The 26403-nt window shown below is 41.4% G+C and overlaps 2 protein-coding genes across 2 annotated transcripts in view; both read right to left on the reverse strand.

Moving 5' to 3' along the window:
* Positions 1–236: 236 nt before the first annotated feature.
* On the reverse strand, positions 237–11972 carry si:rp71-17i16.5 (phosphatidylinositol 4,5-bisphosphate 3-kinase catalytic subunit gamma isoform). Its single transcript, XM_028582636.1, has 13 exons — positions 11757–11972; positions 9920–11073; positions 8846–9542; positions 8304–8369; positions 7515–7740; positions 6564–6658; positions 6103–6246; positions 5916–6006; positions 4800–4930; positions 4547–4658; positions 4220–4377; positions 2268–2521; positions 237–279 (listed from the first exon to the last, which is right to left on the reverse strand). The coding sequence occupies exons 1-13, from the start codon at positions 11970–11972 to the stop codon at positions 237–239; spliced, it is 3387 nt and encodes a 1128-aa protein (XP_028438437.1).
* A 13332-nt stretch (positions 11973–25304) lies between these two features.
* Positions 25305–26403, reverse strand: part of LOC114558576 (olfactory receptor 14I1) — a 1164-nt gene continuing 65 nt past the window's right edge. The window contains exon 1 of the mRNA XM_028582637.1: positions 25305–26403. This exon is cut by the window's right edge and continues 65 nt beyond it. Coding sequence (XP_028438438.1) covers positions 25305–26403 — 1099 coding nt within the window.

A 26403-nucleotide genomic window follows, 5' to 3' on the forward strand; every position in this document is an offset into this window, starting at 1 on the left:
TGCCCAAGACGATTGTGATTGGTTTAAAGAAATGCCAGTAAACCAGAGCACCCTGATGTCAAGGACATCATCGATAACCAGAGATCTCAAACCATGTTTTGTAGTAAGCTTGCATATAACTGGTGGTGGTAATGGATGGGTTGTGTTCTCAAAGTACTGAGTAATTGTCTTGGCGGCATTGATCATTTAATATTCTCTTTTATTATAAATTAGGTGTGCCTTCATTTGTCCTGTCTTTAATCCTGCTGGCGGGCGTGCTTTACGTATTTTTTGCCACGTCTATTCAATGTTATTTATTTTATTATTTTGCACCTAGCCTGAATCGCCACCAGCTTGGATCACCGAGGTTTAGTTTTGCGTTCGGCCTGAATTGCTGATATTTGTTTTCCAGTTTTTGTACTTGCATGACTGCAGAGGTCTGTGTTGGTTCTGGCCTGAATTGTCGATTGTTGTTTATGGCCTTATGGACTATATTGTGTGTTTCTACCAGCCTGTATTGCCGAGGTGTATCAGCTTTGCATATTTTGCCACCAGCCTACCTGCTAGTTTTATTTTGTCATGTGCCTTTGGGGGCGGGATTCATTATGAAGTTGTGGTTGAGATTTATTTAGTTACTCTAATTATTCACCTGCTGTATTTACTACATTCCTGTTTTGTATCACTATACAGATTTGTTGCTGCTATAAGGTATGTATATCCATGTCATTCAATCACTAAACTCTTTTCAAGTTTTGGGGAAAAGAAAATAAAAATAAAATAAATATATATATATATATATATATATATATATATATATATATATATATATATATATATATATATATACCTTTTGTTATGATGGAGTCTAATCTCCAAAGTTTACGTACCTTCTTACTTTGCACTTGTAACTTACAAATAAATGTGTGCATATCTGCAACAAAGTCTCTCTTGATTGAAATGCCATGTGTTTAGTTTAACAAAATGCTAACCTGAGTCAAGGTAAAGGGAGGGTGAAAAATAAGGATCTGGAAAAGGAAAGTATTTAAAGGAAAATGATGAGCATGGTTTTGACGAGTGGGTACACTTGGTGCATCTTATTGTAGTATGTCTTGCTCTCCGCACCACCAGCCCATTTCTTGCCTCTCAGTATCCCATCATGCTTGTAGTGTTTTTTGCCATTAAGAAAGGTGGAAGAGGGTTTTTTTTGTGCTAAAAGCCTATACAAAAAAGCCACTACTGCTTGTAGTGTTTTTTGCCGTTTAGAAAGGTGGAAGAGGTTTTTTTGTGCTAAAAGCCTATACAAAAAAGCCAGGGAGAGGGATGCTAAGACATAGATAAATATAATAATATTACGATAGGGTACAAGTGAAGGGAGGGTGAAAAATAAGGATCTGGAAAAGGAAAGTATAAAAAGGAAAAGAATGAGCATGGTTTTGACAAGTGGGTACATTAACAATTAGGAATTGACAAACAGAACTACGGTACAGATAGAAAGAGAGCAAACAAATGGGGAGACAGAGTGCACAAGGTCTCCAGTTGCAGGATAAAAAAAATGTTAAAGACGACACATAACGTCATATAGGTTTTTATTCAATGCAAAAACAGTACAACTTTTGAGGATAAGAACACAAATGAAGTCCGAAGGACCGAAGGACACATGGCTGTCCTTTAAATATGTCACACTGGGTGCATCTTACTGTAGTATGTCTTGCTCTCCGCACCACCGGCCCATTTCTTGCCTCAGTCAGCATCCCATCATGCTTGTAGTGTTTTTTTGCCGTTTAGAAAGGTGGAAGAGGATCTTTTGTGCTAAAAGCCTATAAAAATAGCCAGGGAGAGGGATGCTAGACAATAGCTACATATAATAATATTACATAAAAATAAACAATGAAAACAAAAAACTCTGAACAATGACTCTCTCTTCTGTTTTTATTAAATTGTTACACTGTTTACCTTCCAGAATTTATCAGCGTGACCCTAACATGAACCAATCCTCCTTTCCTGTGGTGTCCCTTTCTACTTGTCATCAAAGTGAATGGAGTGATTGACAGAAAATGTAAATGTTCTTGTGCGTTTTCATTTCACTTTGAGTTTTTTTAACAATAATATGAGTTCCCCCAGCCTGCCTATATAACATTGTGAACTGAAACCTGCTTTGTGTCACTTTGTTCTCCGAGATCTTGTAGCTGCTTTCAGAATCAACTCACAGACGGTCACGCCAGCAGATAATAGAATAGGAACCACAAAACAATCGGGATTGGATTGTTTCATAATCACCGACAGTCTACTTGATGCCAGCCCACATGTGAATCCACCAGTTGGTCTGCACAGTCCAGCTCATCTTCTCACACTCAGCGATTTGCTGGAGGAAATGCTCCTTGGCCTCTGCCTCGCCCTGTTGCTCCTGGAGCGCCTCCCGCAGGTAGCGCATGTCCTCTGCAGCGCTCAGCTCTGGGATGCCCGTCAGCAGCATGAGGGAGAAAAGAGTGACCAGCAGACGAGAGTGCGAGCGCAGCAAGAGGTATGCCTGGGTGCAAGTGTCCTGACATGGGCAGATGGGATAGACAAGATAAGGAACGGAAGACAAGGAAAGAAAGACAAAAGATAATATGAAATCAGAAACAATATCTGAAAATTTCTACAGTACATTTACACATACAGTATGCACAGTGGGTTCACTTATATGCACTTATGCAAACACATCATTTCCATCAGATAGAAGCCATGCTGTACAGAAATACGATGTGACCCTGAAAATGACGTTTTGTCAAATGATATACTAATTCTTTAATAAATGCAAAATAAATCTGATAAATAATATAATTGTATAATAATCTTTAAAACAGCAAGACGCATGGTCTTCATTAGCTGACACCAAAGGAAAACAAGACATTTATGCATAGAACTTTATGTATTCACGGACATTTTCAAAACAGTAAAAAAGTAACTTATCACCAGGCTGAAAATTATTGTTTGCTGCCATCCATGGTTGAAAGTTTTAAGCCTGTTTTACCTCTGACCACACCTGGCGTCATTCACAGGTGTGGTATTAGAAATATATTCTGTTGTAATCACACCCATGTAACAGGGTCCTGGAGTACACCTGTGCATCACTGCAGCCAGGTGGGAAGAAAAACCATTGAATTTCAGCAAAAACAAGATTTTCAAGGGGTGTTAAGATTCTCTTTAATGGAAACACATTTTGTACAAAGGTTTGCCTGTAAATTGCTTAAAGGATTACACTGGCTGGAGATATTATATATTTTTCCTATTGTCAATAAATCGAAAAGACCAGTAGTGTTGTCTGTCCGATATGTCTCATTCTTCTGTGCCATACAGCATTGGTGGCCAAAAAACACATAATTACCATGAACACACACTGTAGTTAGTTTTGAGTCAATACACCACCAAATTTGTATTAGTCTGCCGCTAAAAATAATCCACAACAAATGCGGTACATATAGGCTACTCCTGTTTTAGTAGTATTTGATGAAAACTACAGTGCCCAGCTGTTTTGTTTTTAAGATGAAAGGGGAGAGATATGGGGAAGACGTGCAGGAAATTGCCAGGTCGGATTTGAACCCTGGGTCTCTGTTTTGAGGAATACACCTCTCTATACATGGGCGCGCGCTCTACCAACTAAGCTACTTGGGTGCCCAGCTGTTTTAGGAAATTACTGAGCCTTACTATTCTACTATATGACCTGAAATAAAGTTGTAAATGTATGCCTTCAAAAGGAACCAATGGGATTGAGGCTAGGAGCCACAGACTGGGTAGGAAAGCTGAAAAGCATTGACAGACACATTGTTTGTTTTTGTCTTTTCAGAAGATTAATTTACAATAGGAAAATATAAAACAACTTCAGCCTTATCTTTAAATTAAAATATAAGTATAGTATAATAACACACAAACAAACACAACCACACCTACACACACACACACACACACACACACACACACACACACACACACAGGTTTGTGACACTATCTTTGTGGGGACCCGTCATTGACATAATGCATTCCCTAGCACCATAACCTAATTCTATCCCAAATCCTACAACCAAGTCTTAACCCTCAAACAGCCATTTAAACTTGTGGGGTCCAGAGTTTTGGCCCCACAAAGCTGTCGGAACAACACAAGTAATACTGGACTCCCGGTTTTTGGACCCCACGAATATAGCTAAACAAGCCCCCCACACACACACACACACACACACACACACACACACAATCTTCTCACCCTGAAGCGCTGAAAGTAGAGGCTGTTGCTCCCTTTCTCTCTGCCCATGACATACAGGAAGTCAGGTGTGAGGACGAACGGTACACGCTCCCTGTTCATGCCCAGGAAGTGCTTCGTGTTACCCAGGATGTGACCGAAGTCGATGTGAAACAGGTTCCCTTAGAGGCCCAGGAAATACAAAAAGCATTTAAGTTCTGTCCATCCACTCTGTTCATTCATCTTTTCCTCCTTCAGTCGTTCCCTCAATGACATTTTACATTATTTGGACTGTTTACGTTTGCACAAATGCAGCTCGTGTGGTGTAAACCAAAAGAATGTGATAAATACCATGGTCTGTGATCATGATGTTGTCATTGTGTCGATCTCCTATACCCAATACATAGGTGGCCACACAATAACCAGCACAGGACTTCACAAATCTCTCCGAAGTCTTGTAGTGCTGTAGTCAAATAAGATCACAGCCGTGCAATAACATAATTGGTAATGTGGCAAAGCATGACATGCATTTATAATGTAATATTACAAGTTCATTTGGCTTTTGTATAAAACCTGGCTTTGAATCGTTTTCTGTTTTACTTACTACTTCCTGGAGGGGAGATTTGGACTTGAGCCACTCATACAGAGCATTGTTTCTGAAGGCTCCTGTCGTTCCTCCTTGGTTCTTCTGGACTGCAGCGATGGTTGCTGCATCCCTCACAATCTCAATCATACCTGTTGAGGAGAACTTGATGAGATTCACTGTGAGTTTCTCTATTTTTTCTCTGTCAATTTCCATATGACACCCGGTTTGTATCCTGGGTGCTTGGAATTATCTGTGTTAAAGGAACAGTGTTGGAAAGTGTTTTACAGCGTTTGAACATCAAGCACACTTGTTCCTGCCTACTTTGTTTATCTTTATCCCTTAATTATGATCCAATATCGGTTTCCATTCTGTAATGACATAACAATAACAAAAGATGCTCCACCAATCAAAATCTGCCAGGACTTGACTAGTAGCGGTCCACCAAAACCATCCTGGAGACACACCACGCATACAACACATCACACTTAACTAGAATTAGGTGGTACATTTTAAGAAATATAAACCCCTATAAAATGTTATATAATGTTAATTCTAGTAATGTTCAAACGTTTTGTATGGCTTTTGACAGTATAATTTATGGAACGATAAGTAGAGAAATCCTAAATTCCCTCTGTATAAACCTTTGACTCTAATATGTCGACAGAATTATTTTTTTTTATAGATTTTCTGCCTTCCATTTTTGACAGGACAGCTAGGTGAGAAAGGAGAGAGAGAGAGGGTGAAGATATGCTGGAAATCGTTACAGGTCAGATTCGAACCCTGGAGCTCTGCGTCAAGGCATAAACCTCTCAGTACATGTGCACCTGCTCTACCCACTGAGCCAACCCAGCCTCTGTCTACAGAAATTTTGAATCTGGCGCCATCTAATGTTTACATTTCTGTTCTGGATATGAATGCAGATTAGCACATATTTAATCTGATAATACCTAATTTGCATACTTAAACATACAATTTCAAACAACATGTTATGCAAAAAGTAATTGTCTTAATGTAAGTAATCAACTGGGGAGGTGTCATGGTAATTTCTGTTAGTTTAACGTTTTATGCTCTTAATGTGTTTTGCCTTAAACAGCTTAAGCTACTGAATAAATGGAGAATAAATTGCGCAGTGACCTATGTTGTGTCCTGTGGAGATGCAGCCATACGGAACCAGGTTAAGGTCCAGAGATTTCTCCTGCCAGATAGAGTCCATCACCACCAGCGTCTAAACAGTAAGATACACAGAGTCAGGTGTCACTTCATCCAAAGTTAAAATATAGTCACACAAAAAAAGTAATTAAGGGGGAAAATTCTCTTTGACCTGAATGACCAGCATGTCCTGTCTGAGGTCATCCCCCTGTTTGAAGATTATTCCCACAGGTGTGACAGAGGTGGGTGACGGCATGGGAGAGAACTCCAGCCACAGCGGCTTCTTCTTCGAGGCCATCAACTTGGATTTGTCCAGCTGGACGAGAGGGAAACGAAGATAATTGCTTTGTTTATGTCGAGCTTGACAGTGCATAGGCTTTCAGCGAAGGTCTGATGTGGACTATAGCCTTAAAACTGCAGTATCAGTACTACAAGTTTGATTATTATTATTATTTGATTAGCAAATTTAAAAGTGTCCTTCTTCTATCATCCATCCATCTGAGCACATGAGTCCGCACACACACAGGCTGCAGCGTTCATTGTCAGACTGTGAATATTTAAATAATTATTAGATTGGGCAAACAAAAAGTATTCAACACTCATCCAACATACACAAACATTAGCAAGGCTTACCAGGATCCTTCCAGCTTTGATGCGGGGGTCAAAGGGCAGCAGGAATTCTTTTGGCAGATTACAGTTTCTAAGAAGCTCTTGAAGCCTGAAATGAGCTATACAATAGAAACACAAAGACACAATGATGCACCAAATTGCTTCTTTCAGAATAAAGGGAAACTGGCAAAACAAAAAATCTTGTATATACTGTATATATATGTAAAAGACAACCACTTAATAATATACATTACATAAATAAATTGGATTTCTTGGTGTATATTAAGGGGAGCTCCATATCTGGTGCTAATGGCCAAAGGGTGTTAGTCTAGACTTCCAGCTTTCACTTATTTTTTAGTAACAAAAAAGCACTGAAGCTTTTGCAATTCCTCCCGGAGAGTTGCTGCTTTCCCATAGCTCATTAACATTTACACGCACTCTTAGACCAAGTTCTTAAACATACCTAATTAAATATCTCATACACTGTCCTGCTGCCCCAAAATACTCCCTCACTAGTGCATATTTATTTACGGCAAATAGTCCTCAAAAACTACAGTGCTCAGCTTTTAGGAAATTATGATGCAGGTTGACATTTACTGTAAGTGAAATGCCTTCACAACTTTTGCATGCATAAATTGCAGGAGTGGAGTGTCATCATCATTGAACCCGTTAAGCCCTGTTGAGGTTGAAAATCTCTTTTGTATGAGATCCTGGCTAAGACAGCAGCATAAAAAGTCAATTTTACCCCTCCAAGAATTGCCACATTATCGTGGTGAAGGGGTGTGTGAACCTGGAAACCTGTGTTGTCAGGGGCAACAGCTCCCAAGAGAAATTCACAGACCTCTTATGAATCGGCCAAGAAGGAGCAACTTGTCCGGAAGTTGCAGAAAACAGATGGATGGATTTTGGCTTTATTCTATCATTCTGTAAAAGTACAACTAATCCATTGGAATGTCTATCTTAGATGTGTCCTACCTGTTGAAGGAATGTCGGTCTTGTCGGGGTAGAGATTTTTCATCCTTATAGCAACCTCCTGTAGGGCCTCCACAGCCTGAACTTGCTGGGTGAAGCTGTCAAGCATGGCCTGACCACAGCCCAGCAGGTAAGCCTCCAGAATCACAGCCATGCGCTGGCGGAAGTACAGACACCCTGCCACCTCACTGCGGACATACCAGAAGAAGAAGTGGCCAATTCTCTTGCTCTGTGAAGTACAACACAGAGACCGTGAGGGGAGTTCACATACTGTATAATCATTATTTTTAAGTCTACAAGGTTTGCACTAAAGTGCAGGTTTAGTGAGGTCTTATTATTTTTGAAAGAACAGAGAAGGTTACACTAAATCCATATGAGGAGTAGAAACTGCACAGTTAATTCAAAATAGCTGAGTTCCTGTTGAGTTTAGGACACACCACAATTTTCACTGCTCTGCCGGAAATTTAAAAAAGGGGGCTTCAACTTAAGGGGCACTTTTGAGCCACTTCATCAACATATTTTATGAGTTTTATGTGTGTCTCAAAAATGTGATTCATTGTGCAAAATAATAATTCCTTTAGCCCTACCCAGCTGTGTGAAACTGATCATCTGAACCCTTTAACCCCTTAACCAAAAATAATTAACCTACAGTGAACAAATTATTTAGAATGTTCTTTAAATGGAGGAAAATGGCAAGAAAAATGATGAAGGATGTACAACATTCTTATATACTACTCTTAATAAAGATATCTGATATTTGTTGTGTGCACTGTATATTGCTGCATGACTCACCCGCAGAGCGCTTCGGATGAGGAACCGAGCGAGGAAACTGTCATGGTAAGATTCCACTTTGAGGGTCTATATGAATAAATAGGATAGAGATAAACTGTAAGTAATGGCACCAATCAAAAGTCTACTTAGATAATGAGGGGGGGTGAGGGTTGTCCACCTGAGGGTTGTCCCCAACAAAAAAAAACATTAAAACCACACTTGGTTGAACATTTTTTATCTGAATTATTGAATTTTTAATAATTTCAGAAATTATGTCACAATTTATTAGTTTATGTATTTACTGTTTGGATTGTATTTGTTTTATTTAGGAACAATAGGTGTGGATATGAATCCATACTAACTTAAGTGTGCTGTTTTTTACGCTTGACTGCATAATATTGGTCAGGGGTTCCAATAGAAAAGTACATCATTTTGTTATTGTCACAGATCCTCCACACACACACACACACACACACACACACACACACACACACACACACACACACACACACACACACACACACACACACACACACAATATCAATTTAGATACAAACACATACTTGCACCAGCTGCAGCAGATACTTCAATATGTCATCATTGGACAGGCTTTCCAATCTCTGGACTGCCAGTCTCCTAACCATTACGTCAGCAAAGTCCATGCCTATTAGTTCCAGGGCCAATGTTACATCCAGTTCTCCAGGATCCCAGTTTCCCAGTAGCCAGTGGACATCCTCAACCACTCTGCGGTTCATCCAATCAACATTACGCAGGTAATGGGGTAGGTTTGATGCGTAGCGGATGCTCTCCTCCCGGAACCTTGTGAGTCCAGCCCTTTTGGTGCTGGTGACTGGAGATGGGAATCTGAGAGTTACAGTTTCAGTCGAGTCCTGGAGAGGTTCCACATGCAGAGAGGAAGAATCTGTGCTGGATGAGGTGGAAGGGGGTGAGGAGGGTGAGGAGGGTGAGAAGGGTGAGGAAGGTGAAGAGGGTGAGGAGGAGAGAGCAGTAGAGGAAGCAGTAGATTTGGTCAGGTTGCGCCTGGATGCAGGACTGCGGGAGCTTTCAGAGGAGCTGAAGTTATTTGGCAGAACCACAGGATAGCTGTAGCGGTCCAGAAGGAAGCTGATAGCCATGGAGTCAGCTATGTCTGGGTTAGTAGCAGAAGACAACTTGTCTGCCTGGTAGGTGATGGCCCCTTCTTCCAGGTCAGGGTAGGGCCACATATGCATGGTGTAGGGGCCCTGGCTAAGAACAGACCTGCTGGGACCAACAAGTGCACAATTGGAAAAGATTTGTTATTAATTTGTGATAGATCAAGGCTGTACGTGCAATTAAATTCCGTCAGTGTTACAGGTTGTATTTTTGTATCAGCAGAAGGTCCGCTTAATCTTTGGCACAGGCCCCCCTGATGCAATTTCCACCAGCCGCCATTGATTTCTGCCCATGTATGTCTTGGTAAACATAAAAAGCCTACATAAAATCTTAAGTACGAAAGATAAAGTAGGAAATTCAATCAAGTAGCTCTTAGATATAGGTACATTTAATGTTACCGTGTTATCCCTTTTTGATATTTAACACTGAAAAGACACTGACAAATACATCACAGTGTTGTAATTTATATGAAAAAACCTGACCTGTGATCAATCAAGAGCAGATTGACAAAGTAGAGGACTTTCCCCTTCTCTTTCTGCAGGTCTTTGGTTACTGGGGCGACGTCACCATCACTAGCAATAATAGTAAAACCCAGCTTGGCTCCACGTGGCAAATCCCTGAGGAGAACATCAAAGTCCAGCCACTCATTCCACAGCACTTCATCTGCGAAGGCCTTGGGAATGGAGGACACTGAAGAGAGAACCTTGTTACCATAAAGTATGGAGGCTTTTACGTAAACAGACTGAGGACATTTGCTTGGAAGTTTTGGGACGTCAAAACCGAGCAATTTCACTCTGAGTCTTCTGTTGCAGTCCCACAAGGATATCATGAAGATGTCATCCAAATCCTTCCCTTCGAGCCGGAGATCATCGTGGGAGCTAAACTGGCCACTGGATCCGTCGACAAGCGGCCAGTCCACAAACTTGACAGTCTCATTGACAAGCTGCGACACAGGGACCACAGACAGGTGGAGGTCTTGAATGGTTTTCAAACACTGGCGAACCCAGAGGAAATCGCTCAGGGGGTAGTCTCCAGACAAAAACTCCTCCCTCCCAGAGACTTTTAACACCAGACGTTCAGAAGTGTCATAATCAAGCCCCTGGTCTACCATCACCCTTCTGAATACTGTAAGGAGAACATCTGGTGTTGCACTAAAATCCACCCCTATGCTGAAGCTGATCTTGTTCATGAAATGGAGAGTGACAGGGAGCTTTCTGTTGAGCTGGTCCTGTAGGTCATTTGGAATGGGGGCGCGTGTTATCCAAGGCTCTGTGGCATATAGCACGTCATCCCGATCCCTTAGCTCTTGTCTTCTCGGAGATGCCAGCGTCCTACGGGTGAATGTGAGCTCACCAAGTCTGTCAGACGGTTCTTTCTCCAGGTCGTGTCCAATCAGGTAAGCCAGACACTGCTGTTGTTTCTTCTTCTCCTCCGAATCAACTGCCATCAGCGGTTTTACCACTATGTTCGCCAACAGACGCCCAGATTCATCAGACGACCAAGGAATGTCTAACGTCCTGATAACCTGACAGTCATCGTAGGCTTCATACCAGTCTTCCCCCCTGGCATAGAGCAGAGTGTATTTCTCTGGGTCCAATACAACAAGTGGGTCTGGATGGCAATTTTGTTCCTGTGCCTGAAGACATAGAGACACATATTGGAAGCATGTTGATGCTGCAGCTTGATAATATATTTAAACTAAGTAAGTCTACAGCCACACTAGCAGTGGGTGTGGCTTACCTGCGTTGCAGAGCTGTGGGGGAGATTGTGCGCAGCTGCGAGAAAGTTGAGAGAACGAACGGAGAATGTGCCTCTGTGTGTCGTGATGGAAAACGGTCTTGGATTTCTACAAATGAACTGTCAACGGAGCACTAACTAGTGCCGAACCACAAAAAGGGCAGGTCGGCTGACGGAGCGAAGAAACTCCAAGCTAGGGACGACAAGTAAGCCCAATCACGTTACCTGCGGCCTGGTGAACCGAGTGTTTAGCTCTGTAGTTTTATATGCATGACCTTGGAAACCTTGGAAGCTCCTAGACGTAACGACAGTATCAGGTTTTTCAGGGTTGTGGTTATGCCGTGAAGTATCATAAACTGTAAATTGCATAAAGGAACAGAGGTGCTAGTCCTATGTGTCTTAGTAAATAATTAGGCTAAGTAGCGAAGTATTTATCTATAAAAGTGCTCTAGAATGTACTCAGTTGCAATGCACAGCTATAAGAATGTGTATATATTGAAAGAAATGCTTAAAACCCTCAGAAAGAGAACAAAAAAGATAACACATTTTAAACAATAGACCATCCAATAGGGGTTTGCCTACCTGCATACAGATGCGTAGCCGCAGCTGGTACACACTGCACTGCGCAGGGAGGATGACTGACACTGGCTTGCAATCCATATTGACATTGTAATCCTCATCGCCAGGCCCAGGCTTAAACTCACAGATGAACTTCAGGCTGTTCGCAGTTGACATCCCAGATGGAAAGTCCACAGCGTGTGGACTGACAGCCTGATTCAAGAGCAATGCAGGGTCCATCGATACTTAGGTGAGCAAATCCTGAACCAAATAAATCTTACATAGACAGGTGCTGCTCTGATCCTAAGGTGGAGTCCTTGTGAGTCTGTACCTGTTTGACTGTGTGTTCCCTTTTTGTGATTGCTCGGGGACTTCCTCATTCTTAGTTGATAGGAATACTAACAAAGCATTTACTGACATTGTAAAGAGGTGGACTTCCTTGTTCCTATTAGCACTTAGATAACGAATTACAGAAGTCTTTTCTGACATTTTCACAGTTAACAGTCCTGGGTAAAATAGTACTTTTACAGTATTCTACTTTAAATCAAATGCAATAAACAACTAAATGAGCTTCCCTTGGTTTACCAAGCAGCCTTTGTTATGTACTAAAACATATGGTGATAATAACAAAGAACAATGTGTTCATAATCAAACAAGTCAAACAGGAGCAGAAGTAAAGTCTTACAGGAAAGCACCATACCTGTTTGGGTTGTTTGGCTGGCTATTCTGAGAAGGTACAGTAGAATTTCATATGTGAACTTTCTTTCTTATGCTGAAACCTGCTGCTAATTTACACATATGTGTGCGGGAGGGTGTGTGTTGTCTGGGAGCAATGGGAGGGTGTCAGTTAATTATCTTTATCCCATAATACAATGTGCTGTATATGTGGGTGGGTGGGTGAGTGTGTGTGGGAGAGAGAAAAGAAAGAGAGAGTGAAATGTATGTAGGGGATGGGGATCGGGGGGGGTTTGTTTGTTACATATTTTCTTAATTATTTATCTTTTTTAAAAAGCACTAATCTGGAGTTGCACCTTGAATATCGTTGTGTTAATACACTGTATTCATGCAATGACAAATAAAGCTTGATTTGATTTGATTTGATTTGAATGGATTAAGGATGCACCTTAAATTCACCTATCTTTGTTGGTGATATTTTACTGGATCTTTGCACACAATTGCCATAATGTATCAGTGGGGATTTTCATGTGGTGCTTAAGATTTTATCTTGCAAGGCAGCTGGAGATATCGCGCTATCACGCGGGATCACATGTTCTGCGTTGACAAATGATCTGACTCTCAGTTTGATTATGATTTCAAATCACCACTCAACAGCTGCTGAAGTTCTAGGTCTCTGAACCAACCACCAAGCTCTCTGCACTTCAGCTACACTATTAACAGTATTCAGTTCAGCAATACATTCATTATCAACATTTTGCAACACGACAATACTACATTCACAATAATATTTGACTTTTTTTGTATAAGTGGAATCACAGGGAAGTACAGTTTTACTGGATGCTTTGTACTGTAAAATATCTCATAAAAGTATAGAAGAGGAAGTATAGAATAGGAAGTACTGTGGATCTCCTTTGAATTCTTCTGATATAAAAACATCAAAAACATAAATAGGATTAAAGCAATTTGAAAGTTTGAGGATGGCCTGGTTCCTGTGTTTCCTGTGCACCTGTGGCATAGTATATTGAGGTTGCTAAAGATGAATTAGGTGTGTTTAAATCATTAAGGTTTTAGTGGCATACAAATGAAAAAGACAATGACAAATAAACACCAATACATACACAAATATTTTGTCAAATTGCAATGAACATGGACAAGCAAGACCATCTGAGCAAATAAGGAAGTCACACTCCCTCGGTGTGTTTTAATCCGAGTTCTGTTCAGCCGCGAGAGTGCGTCTTAGTGCATGTGGCTGTGAAAAAACGTAGGTATTTCCACGTAATACACGCAACGCGCTGTGAGAGCCATATGGAGACAATTCCAGCCCACTGTTTTTTTTTATTATTATAATTTTTAGTAAGGCACCATTAACATCTAGAATTTCTAAATAAGTTCTTTGTTGTACACATTCTTATGAATCTCATTATTAGAAAAAATAATAGTTCAAATTAAAGACACCTTTTTGTCAATGCTTACACAACAACAATCAATTTTTCACAAACAAAAAGATTAAAACCAAAATACATACAAGGGTAACCAAAAGCCCCCCCAAAAGGTTCAATACATAAAATACCCAATTTTTTATTTTTAAAAGATTTTTTCGGGGCATTTTTAGGCCTTTATTTTTGCAGCTGCTGCGTCAAGGACTGAGCCTCTGTATATGGTCAGTCCTTCCAGAAAAATGCATTTTTTTTTGTGATTGTTGCAGGCAAAAATCATTGATTATGTGGCACGTTTTCTTAAAAAATGCGATATTTATGCAATTTTATGCGATGAAATTGCAGGAACTTGCAAAAATTGTGGGAACTTGCAAAAACTGCGGTTTGATGAAAAAGAGAAAAAAAAGTGATTCCCCCAACACCCTGCTTTTCGATGACGTTCACGTCGTGTTATTACGTCACTTCATAATGTTCCCATGGCAACATGGGAAAATGGCTGCTCTTGTGTGAAGTAAACGCAATGTTTTTCAACTTTCTGCTAAGATATATGTGACTTTTTTGCAACAAAAATGTGGGGATTATGAAATCATGCAAGCCCCGCATATTTTGCGCGGAAATCTGCAATTTATGCGGTGAAAGTGCGCCGTATTTGAAAAAATGGGGCCCCGTCATAAATATGTGGACTTTGGCTGATTATGCATTGCATATAATCGCGTTTTTCTGGAGGGACTGTATAGTGCCCATAAAATATACAATTTAATATTCAACTCTACTCAATTGCTAGTTGCCTTAAATTGGCAGATTCCCTATGGGAGTTCTGCATTGCGGCTTACTGCAAAGCTAGCGGGGGCCAGCAGGTCACGCCAACCGCTATGCTAACGGGAACTGTTACTGCGGAGGATTCAAGAAAAAAGAATCCGTTAAGATTGCTGGACATCAGTTCTGTTCAACATGCCAAACAGAAAGTCAACTTAACAGCGTGCAATGTGTGAGGAGTGAGCAACACAGAAAGTCACACTGACCCTAGCAGTTGTTAACCTGACTCCGCCAGATGGATTGCTTCGCATTTGCTCGGCATATCCATCTGGGAACTTTCCGTTGGAGAACTTTTGGGAAGGGGCGGAATACTGGTTATTTGATTGGATGAACCATCTGTCTATCACCTATGTTGGTGATAGACGGGCCAAATCAACCAATCAGATCCATGAAGCGTATGAAAATACAACCACAAGACCGCCCCTGCTGCTGCAGGCAAAGCATAGCTCGTAAGCTCAGCATGCAAGCAACATGTTGGTAAAGGAGATTTGCCATTTGTGTAACGAGAATTTAGGAATAAAAGGCACCATTTCAGGTTCCGGACCATATTCCAAAAGAAGGATCCAAGAGAAAAAAAGCATTAGCGAGCGGCTAACAGAATTAGGGCTACCGCTGGCTGATAATACTGGTTAGCTGATTGGATAAACCATCGGTCTATCACCACCTAACCCACTTCAAAACCAACGCTGATTGGCCCGGTCGTTTGGCTAACGGCTCCAAATTTTCTCTGCCTCAAGATGCCAGACTGATCTGCGAGTGGAAAACTGGAGCTCGCGAGATCAGGACGGTCTCACGAGGCTAAGCAGTTGTGGCCCTAAATACAGTGTTTATGACGGAGGCCGGCTCTGACTAAGGCAACTCTTTCTCTGTCATTAATGTTGTGAGAAGTCAGAATAAAAAAAGCAGCATTGGACTGACACAGAACTAAATGAGGACATTGATTACTCTGCTTTCTTTTGATGTTTTTCATTTCTGTTAATGGATATTCTTCATGTATACAGTTAATTGTATTACTCAGTTGTAAGTTTCATAGATTTTTAAAGCTATAGTGCGTAGTTTCTGTCTCCCCCATGAGGAATTCTATGTCCACATATCTTCACTTGAGTTTCTGCGCTGGAAAGTCACCATACGACACAATCTTCTGAACACAGCCATACTAACAAATCCAGAGAGAGTTGTGTGGAGCTGATGGTCTTAATTAGCTTTGTAGCAACTCATTTGACAATGGCTTGAATGTAACAGATGTTCATTATATGATTATAAGAACAAGGTGGAGCAGAAGTTAATTTCTGGGAATGCGAGGGAAGCATGGCAAGGATTGGACATCATGAAGGGCAGAACACCCAAGCCTGCAGGGGCTGTCTTCCCAGACCCAACTATTGCGGAGAAATTGAACATCTTCTTCACCCGTTTTAATGGGGGCAGCACAACACCCACCTGGGCCCCCCCAACACCCAGCTCCAACCTCCAACCCCTCTTTATTGATGAGCAGCTGGTGACCTCCATCTTCGCAGAATCAACACGCACAAGGCCTCAGGCCCTGACAGGCTTAGAAGCAGGGTGTTGAAAGAATGCTCCACTCAGCTAAGTGGCGTTCTCACCAAGCTGTTCCAACACCTACTGGACTCTGGCTGTGTCCCGGACCAGTGGAGGGAATCCACCATCATTCCAATCCACAAAAAGGCTCCTGCTAAGGACCTAAAGGATTACAGACCAGTGGCACTAACATCTGTGCTGTGCAAATGTATGGAGAGGGTGGTCTGTAACCTACTATCAGGCATGGTGTCAGACAAGCTGGACCCTTTCCAGTTTGCCTACAGGGCAGGACGGGGTGTGGAGGATGCAAGCCTCACACTCTTAGATACTGTCACCAAAAATCTGGACTCAGCACATGCACACACCAGGATTTTATTCATGGACTTTTCCTCAGCTTTTAACACGGTGTGCATTGATAAACTTTTACATCACCTTTCTGACCTTCACGTTCACCCAACACTGACCCTGTGGACAAAACGTTTTCTGCTGGACATTTAATGGGGTTGAATCAACCAAGCTTATTTTAAATACTGGACTTCCCCAAGGCTGTGTTTTATCCCCAATCCTCTTCTCTGTGTATACTAACAACATATTGTGTAACAGTGAAGGTATGGCACTTTTTAAATATGCAGATGACATTGCTTTGGTTGCACACATGGCCAACATTGACGCTGTAACCCGCTACCAGCAGGTGGTAAACAATCTCTCTCAAACTTTTGTTGAGCTCTCCTTGGAGCTCAACACTACAAAAACTAAGGAGCTCTGCTGTGGGGGCAGTGACAAGGCATCACCTCTGTTCCAGCCACTTAGCATCCAGGGTCAGCCAGTGGAACAAGTGGAGGTATTTCGGTACCTGGGCACAGAAGTAGACACTTCCCTGTCCTTTTCACAACACACAGACACAATATACAAAAAATCACAAAAGCGTCTACACCTGCTCAGGAAACTCAGAACCTTTGAGATCAGTAAGGACGTGCTAACTTTGGTTTACCGCTCCCTCATCGAATCAGTTCTCACTTTCAATATCTCTTCCTGGTACAACCAACTCACCATCAAACACAAAACAAGACTTTCACGCATAGTGAATCACGCTGCCAAAATAACTGGCTCATCCCATGCTCCCCTATCTGAGCTGTACAATCGCTCAGTGATCAGGAAAGCCAACCTGATCACAGAGGACCCGTCTCACCCCCTCCATCACTCCTTCCAGCTATTACCATCAGGCAGGCGTTTTAGGGTACCATTGGCCCGGAAAAACATCTACAAGAAATCCTTCATCCCATCTGCAATAGCCATATTGAATAGCACAAAATGAACACTACAGTCAGCTGATACCTCAATTCACCCCATGTCTTGTTTTTATATGTATGTATGAATGTCTCTTTGTAACAGGAGCCTTGTCGAAGACAATTTTCTGGAACCCTGTTTTACAGACAATAAAGTATTATCTTATCTTATCTTATCTTAATATCAAAAAGATACGCACTAAAACTTTAAATTATTTTTTCACTATTTTTAGCATTTTGGGACTTTAATCTGTTTCATATATTGTAACTATATGTTGTGGTGTCATACATTCTCTATTTCACGATGGTTTTGAATATGATGTCACTTCCTTTCTTTGTTCTATATATTTCCTGTTTGTATCTCACTTCTGGGGCACGTTCAATCTCAAAACGGTGTGCACCGTTTTGCTACGGTTTCATGGTTCAACGTCATGTTTCCTCGGAACGATGTGAAACGGTGTGCAACTGCTTTGGGATATGTTTTTTCTCGTTTGGTGGGTGTGTCTCTCGTTTATTGGCTGTTTCACAGCAGGTGATACCCAATCAGCAGAGACGCGTCTGTAAATTTGTGGTAATAAAAAGGAAGAGAGCCTCGCACACAAGGGGGTGTTCAACGCACCCCCGTTTCAGTTTTAAAAAACGTGTTGCTATGTTTTGTCAGGGCTGAACGTGGTCCAGGTTACTCACCCTGAAGAAGGCCTGTGCAACCAAGGGGGTAAGTGAGCGTCTGGAATGCGTAGCTCCTATGGCGCCATTTTGATGCTAACAAGTGATCACCCGCCGTTAGCATTCCATTGACTGCCATTCATTTTGACGTCACTTTGACAGCGAATAACTTTACATCTGAAGCATTTAAAGACTATTTGTCCATTGTTTATTTCTAAAGAAACACAACAATGTATAAAAGGCTCCATTACCTCATATCTGACGTTATGGCTCCGTAGCAGACGTTTTTGTAAAAATAGGCTAACGATTGTGTCATAACTACGCGACTTTCTGTCGCACAGTAGAGAAATGACTGTATAGTACAGGAGAAGCTCATAGGCAGTTTCGACTTACATTAGTTTAAGTTTAATTACTAACGTTAACTAGCATTTTAGTTAGCAATAATTAGCCTGTGCCCATGTTATCTCCTTACATATACCTACGCTCTCTGTATCTGTAATATTGGGAATGATTGAGATTTCTCTTGAACAGCTAACAGAAGACTTCCAACTTCCAGACAGGTTGCTCACGTCACATTTACGTTGTCTCTGTCAGTCGGAGGCTGCTCAGTAACGCTCAGCGCTCACCGGAAAAGTGCTTCTAATATCCTTCACTGGTCTCCGTCCAGAGCATCAGGCTCCGTTGGTCCAGTTTATATTCTGTCTGTGTGCAACACGGTTATATTTTTTTTACTTTTGCTATACATTAGCCACATCAATTAAGGCTTTTTAACTTTTTCACACTGTTCTGATGCAGATGCTATTGAATGGACCTTTTTCACAGCAGACATTTTGACTTGTCATAGTAGGAAAAGCACAGCTGAAATTGTTAACCTTAACGATGGCTCTATTCCATCAAGTGTCCCAGTAAGCTATTTCAGTGAGTCAGCATGCACAATACCAGGGCCTCTCCTAAGTGGAATGCAGCCATCACTAATGGGTTTGAATACACCTGGGCCACATTTCAGAAAGCAGGTTTAGTGAAAACTCTGAGTTTGTTAACTCGGAGATAAGGGAAACTCTGGGTTTTCTGTTTCAGAAAGAAAGGTAATTCACCTCAGAGTCAGTTACTGTGGTAACTGAGTTTGTGAACCTAACCTGAGGCCTGTAGCCTACTATGAATCAAGATCAACATGCCCTGGACATAAATCCCAACGCTTATCAATCTTCCCCATCAGTCAGGACCAAGATCTGACCGTAATTACACTTGTCCTTTCCATAAACTGTCGTTGCTTCAGACTATTATTTCAGTTGCAACCCTGGCAGTGGGAAGCCATTGATTGTGAGAGCAAATAAAACATTTAAAAATATAATTCAACACATGAAGAGAAGAAGCCGAGCCGATATGTAGGCCTGATTCCCTCCCATTACAATCTATGTAGCCTATTTCATAAATATACCCATCAGAATGCTAAGGGGGTTGTCGTCTCTAGCTAAATGTTTTAACTTGTATGTGCCTCTCTCTCTCTCTCTTGCTCTCTCTCTGATCTAAGAACGGTGACGCCGTTATCAATCGAGTATCGATTGGTCAGTAGGCGGTGCTTTTACATCGGTTGATCTCAGATCTCCAACCCATGCTCCCGACCAAGTTAGGCGTTCAGCATAAGTTACCACAGCGATTGAACCAACTAATCCACCGTCGTGGTTCAGAAAATCCTGGGTTAAACCTTAAATTAGCTCGTTAACCCCAAATCTTGCTTCGTAGTAGGCTACAGGCCTCTGGTTGGGAGCAGGTTTTCTTCTCTCAGTCTCCTCCCTCTGACACAGCGCTCTCTCATTTCTTCATTCATTCATTCAGTCAGTTTCAGGTGCATTTTAGCGCAGTTTGTTATCGGCATGAATAATAAAAAATAAATAAAAAAAGTGTTGGTTTATTAACCGTGTTAGGTAGACTATAGCCTAAAAAAAAATCTACAAACATGGCATTTCCTTTTGTCGACGATCCTGTTGATGAAAAAGCTGCAGCCTACCTATTTGAGCGTTATGGTTTTTCTTCCCAGTCTATCAGTTATATAGGCTAGTCTACATAACCTTATCCATCATCATATCACTAACGTCACCCGTCTAATGCTCTTACATCTGTTAGGTTGTAAAAACCATGCTTATGTTTTATGTTTTAAATAATAAATTGTATGGTGCAGTCAGGTTATAAAAATAGGAATGGAATCTAGAATGACTAGCCTACTAAGGTAAAAACAGCTGGTTATTTCTCTCCCCCTCTCCTCCAGTCTTTGGTTAAATTGATTAGGTTAGAACCAACTATTAACATATGAAGAGGAACGTCTCTTTGAGTCTCCAACCTCCTGGTGCCAAGTCTGGGTTAGAACAAAGGAAATGCAAACTCTGTAAACTTGAATATAATCAGCACTAAATGATAATCAACCTTATTCTGTGACCTGGAGTAAACCTAAAATCAGAGGTGTGTCCTTAATCAGAGACCCACAATTCCACAGGAATATAATTCGGAAACCGAGGTGAATTCGGGACTTCAATCTGTGACCCCGCAAGGGAAGCAGTTGGAGTCCGCTGTTTACAGCGTATTTTTTTGTCATGTCGCATGGATGCAATCTGTGTCCCCACAAGGGGAAGCATGTTTTGCAGTCTGCTGCTGGCAGTGTTTTATGTTTTATGTTTGATTGTGTTTTGACTGTCGTTTTCATGTAGTTTCATTAAACCTTTTGCTTAACTTTCAATTCGACCCCAGCCTCTCCTCCTTCCTCCAGAAATCAGAACGAACACATTTTTTGATATTTCTTAACACATCCCAGCAGATGATTCATGTCGCATTACTTTGTTTTGAAAACGGTAGTTTTCTTTACAACATTGGTGATGCGGAGCATATTAGTAAAGTCACTATAGGCCTACATCAAAGCGCCGTGTGACGCGCTCTGAAACGTGTTTTAAACGTTGTTGAAGTGTTCCCTGGACACATACCAGTAAGAGACATTGAAAAGGAGTCCCACAGTATTGCAAGGGATGTTAGGGTTTCGGAGGATGTAGCCTAGGAGCCAAGTGCAGAGACAGCAGGCAGTGTAGTGTTCAAAGGTTTAATAGTAAAGCCCAAAAATGGAAACAAGCAGAATCCCAAAAAACAGGAACAGGCAAAAACTCAGAACAGAGGCAAGCGTGAACACTGAACAGAAAACAATAACCCGACAAAGACAGAACAGAGACTAAATCCACAGGGTGATGAGAAAACAGGCAAAAGGTGACACTAGGCTGGGAAACTGAAGGTGAAACACATTAGGGCAATCACAAGGGAGGGAAAACACACAGGAAGTAAATCAGACAAGACAAGACAGAAAACCAGACCGTCAAAATAAAACAGGAAACAGAACATAGGCTACAGACACACAGGAAAACAAGACTAGACAAGACAAGTGAGGAAACACGTGCTACAACAGAAAACAGAACAAATACACAACAAAAACAGGAAACAAGAACAGAACCTCAAAACCAACAGAATTCAAACCCAAAACCATGACAGGTGAATGATGTAAACCCTTTGAAATAAAAGATTATGAATTATAATTCTGTTAATGATGGTGATGCAGCCTCAGAATTGGATTAGTAGGCATAATAGGTGCCCGCAGCACCTAAATGAAATAGATTATAGGTTCAATACCTTTTCACCAGTAAATATTCCAATATGGTGATACACAAAAACGCGGAGCCCATCGTTATTTAGGATAAGTTCGGTTCAGTGTCAGTCTGACATTTTTTCTTCTTTGTTTTTGTTAAATAATTCAAGTTGAGGGGATGTTTGAGCTGTTTTTTTGTAAAGTCAGCCCAGACAGCTGAAAATATACTGCAATTAATCAGAGAAGTTGGCGTCCTGAAAGGACGAGGCATATTTCAATTAAATCAAATAAGGTTGGATTATTTCTATGTTGAGCTGCCTGTTCGTGAAGCTGAAAGTGCACGTAATAAATAATAAAAAAAAAATATGTTTATGTTTTACGTGGGTAGGGCCCCATATTAGTTATTGAAACGGGCCCCCAGATGCTTAAGGCCGCTGCTGTTAATGATTAAATATGATACACCATATTGGAATATTTACTCTAGCAGCAATTTTCTCCCACACAAATTCTCTCTCTTTTGCAGCAGCCGCTGTGTTGCTTTTTTAACTTGCTGTTTGTGCGCATGAGTATTTCCGCCGACCCGTTTGTTTGTGGTTGTTGCCATGGTGAATCATAGTATCATGGCTCCATTCATGCTGCCTTTTTATTGTGGTATCTGCACATATCTTACATTTGAATGACTCCTCTAAGTTAACAATTCGAGAATATCAGGAAGGAATTGTTTCGGCAGTCTTAACAGCGGCTAAGAAATTCATAGCAATGTGTTGGAAAAAACCTGATACATTTTCTATTACTCATTGGCTTCTCACATTTCTCGATGTTATCCACATGGAATAATCAGCTGCCCGTAGGCTAGTATTGGGGTTAAGGAAGACAACCTCAAGCAAGGCATCTGGCTGCTGAGAAATAAAAGGCTCTGGTGTAATCCTTGCTCTACAAATTAATCAGTAGGTCTTTCCCATCATGACTCTGTAGGTCCTGGTGGTTGGATGTTTTTTTTTAACGTTTTTAGAATTTCTATTGTCTTTTTCAATTTTAAAATTGAACATTTGATAACAAAAGAGAAACAAGCTTCACCACCACAAGGAATCAATAAAACACACAAAAAAACACCTCCACCTACACTTTTACACAAAAAAATACACTTTTTATTGTCAGTCAGTTGCGAGTCAATAAGCATTTCTCTAAATGTTTTTTGTGTGTGTGTGCAAAGTTTTACAAATATGTTACACAGTGTTTGAACAATTTGTCATCGTACTTACAAAACATATCAACGATATTAATTACCATCCAAAGAACATTACAACCTTACTTAATGATAAAAAAAAATAAAACCCAAGAAAGCCACTTCCATACATCAAACATCAAATCATGCATACATCAAAGAAAATACTAAAACTACAATACAAAGAAAAGGTGAAATAGAAGATTTCCCTAAATGTTGAACTATTCCTTTCACATTACATCATCACCATACAGAAGTTAAAAAAATACACCCACTTGTTTGTTTAATCTGTAGACAAAAAGAAATGTAAAATGACAATTTGAGCTTTTACATGCTTGACGTAAGACTTCTCAGAGTTTAGAGAGAAATGCTGGGCGGGCGAATGAACTACTGTAGTCATGAAATTATTACAGCACGTCTGTTTATGTACAGAATAAACAGACAAAATATAATGTGTTAATCAGTAATCTACATATATATTGTTTGGCATATTGTTTACAAGGCTAGCTCGATTATTTTGGTCATGGCTTTCATACACTTTTTGTAATAAAGCATTTAAACATCTTGTGACGACCCTGGTTTGGTCTGTGATTTTCTGCTGGCTTTGTGTGTGTTTGTCTTTCACTTTTTGTTCCAGGGTCCTCAGGAGGAGATATGGCACAGCTGAGCTGCATCTCACTTCCCTTAAATTGCATCCTCGGCTCCTCCGTTCCTACAGAGGAAGCAAGGGAGAGACACAAGGAAATCATGGGAGGAGAGAGGAAACAAGGAAATTGTTTTTTAGAGGGATAAGATGTCCTTTCCTCTCAAGCGCCACGTTGAATTCATCAGCTGGTATGGGCCGAGTAAGCAACGGCTTTCAGCTGCCCGGTTTCCGGGAAGGCTGCTCTCGTGTATCCTCGCTCGTAGCTCCTCAGAGATCCCTCCTCGATGCTCCCTTCTCGGGGCAGGAATAAGAGGGCCAGAACAACTTCTGGTTCAGCCGTGGAGCGAGGACGGAGGAGCTTTCAAATAAGGGAAGTGGGATGTACTGCCAACAACAATGGTTGTGAGCATAGGCGCCGATGGTACCGAAAATACTGAGCACCCACGTGTGCCAGACTGCCAGTAGGCTACATTCATTTAAAATTAAACATTGCAGTTGGTGCTAAGTGGAGCGTCTGTCATAGTGTGATTGGTTATGTCGGTGGCATTGATTCTTAATTTCCCACGAAGCTGATCACGTGTCAGTTAAACTTTTCATCTCCAATCCTATCTGTATTTGTGAGAAGCTGCGCTGTCCTGAGTTGAAAGATAGCCTACTTTACGGCTTTGTTATCGTTAGGATTTTATTGATACTATACTTCGGTAGGCTATTATTACATATCAGTTTGGTTCATTTTCAATACTCTTATTGGTTCTTTTTTATTTTCCCTAAATAATTGCTTTTTATAAAAATAGATTATTATACGCCTAAATTCAGACAGGATTAGAATGTATTTATATTTTAACTAAATGTTGTTTCTTGAGCAGCAACAGTAAAGTTTACAACAGCAAAATTACTGTATAATCTCACTGGAAACAAAACTAAATTGTTAATAAAATAAAAGGAACATTATCTCACTGCCAGACATAGGAGGCCAGAGCTGCTCAGTGCTTTCCAGTTACTTTGGCCAGTGGTAAATTTACTTAGTAAAATAGTACAAATGTGAGGTACTTTACTTGAGTCTTTTCTTTTCCTGCCACTTTCTACTTCTACTCCACTACATTTCAGAGATAAATATTGTACTTTTTATTCCACTACATTAATCTGACATCTTTAATTACTAGTTACTTTACAAATTAAGATTTTTGCACATAAAATACATGTAGTTTTAAAATACAATGTTTTATTACAAATTAAACTGCCCAACAATATAACGGCCTACAAGTTCAGCTGAAATGATTAGCCGATTACACGGAACGGTTCTGATTGTTTCCATTTTCTTCATTGAGTACTTTAACTTTTTAAGAGTACATTTTCCTGATGATACTTACACATTTTTACTTGGGCAACTTTGCAGGACTTTTACTTGTTAATGAGTATTTTTACAGTGTTGTATTAGTAAGTTTACTATAAGTAAAGGATCTTCTTCCACCACTGAGTTTGACTTGTAAAAAGAGTGGACAGCCGTGTGGCGTCTTTCCTCTGATGGGCAGCTCTGTGTCTGTCTACTGTCTCTGTTGCAGAGGTTTGCAAAGCAATTAACAGGTTACGTTTTTGAAATGCACTCATTTTGCCTCTGAGTCATAAAATGTGTCTGTAGGAAAATGCCCCATTTGCCATTGAGACTACCCCGCCTGGGCTCGGTTTTGAGGCACAATATTTGCCATTCTTATCTCCTCCACTACGCGCGCACCCTCGCCCCTTCTCTGCCTCAACAACCGGAACAGGCTGAGCATCGAACGCCTCATCTCCGCGTTCCTCAGCCCGTACACCAGCGGGTTGATGCACGGTGGCACTAAAAGCATTACCAACATGGACATGTGGAGCACGGCTGCCGTGTACGATGGTTTCGGCTTCACCTGAGAAGGCAGTGCCATCATAGCCACGGTGCTCTCCACCTCCGACAGCGCGTCCGAGGTCACTTTGAGCACCAGCGGGAACAACTGCAGGAACAGCATGATGAGGTAGAACAACACGGTTTTGCGCGCCTTGGTGTTGACCGCGTGGAAGGGCACGACCGCGTTGCGCGCATCCTTGTACATCCTTAAGTAGCAGAACACGTTGACCAGCAGGCACATCAGCAGAGTAAAGAAGCCCAGAAGTTTGCGAAAGACAGCTGCGGCACGGGGGGATCCCATGTGCCGCTCCACTATGTCCGGCTCGCAAAGTAGCCCACTGGTAACAGTCTCATTATTTTGCCTTCCCAAATTGTGCACCAACAGCATGTTGCTGGTGCTGAAGATGATGGAGTAGACCCAGATGAAGATCAGGGCTAGTCGCAGGCGCACCTGAGTGATGATGACCAAGTAGCGGATGGCGTGGCACACGTAAACGTAGCGCTCCAGCGCCATGCACGTGATGGTGAGAAGGCTGGAGAAGATGCACACGGTGCCCACGAAGTACTGGGTGTGACACCAGGTGCTGAACGCAATCGTCCTGCGTTGGACTAGTGAGTAGATGACCGTCGGACCGATGGTGACGGTCTGCAAAAGGTCGCTCAAAATCAGATTCTTAAAGAAAGCAACGCGCGTGTCCCAGGAGAGATCCTCGGACCGTCCGATCCCGAACAGGGTAACCCCGTTAATCAGAAATGAGAAGACAGTCAGCAACACAAAAATCCATATGAGCACTGAAACTGCCTGTCCATAGGGCAGTATGGATAGAAACAGGCAGCCGGCAGTATCCAGCCTCTCGGTTACTCGGTTTGTTCGGTTCTCCTCGCTG

This window comes from Perca flavescens, chromosome 7 (assembly GCF_004354835.1).
Source record: "Perca flavescens isolate YP-PL-M2 chromosome 7, PFLA_1.0, whole genome shotgun sequence".
Lineage (NCBI taxonomy): Eukaryota > Metazoa > Chordata > Actinopteri > Perciformes > Percidae > Perca > Perca flavescens.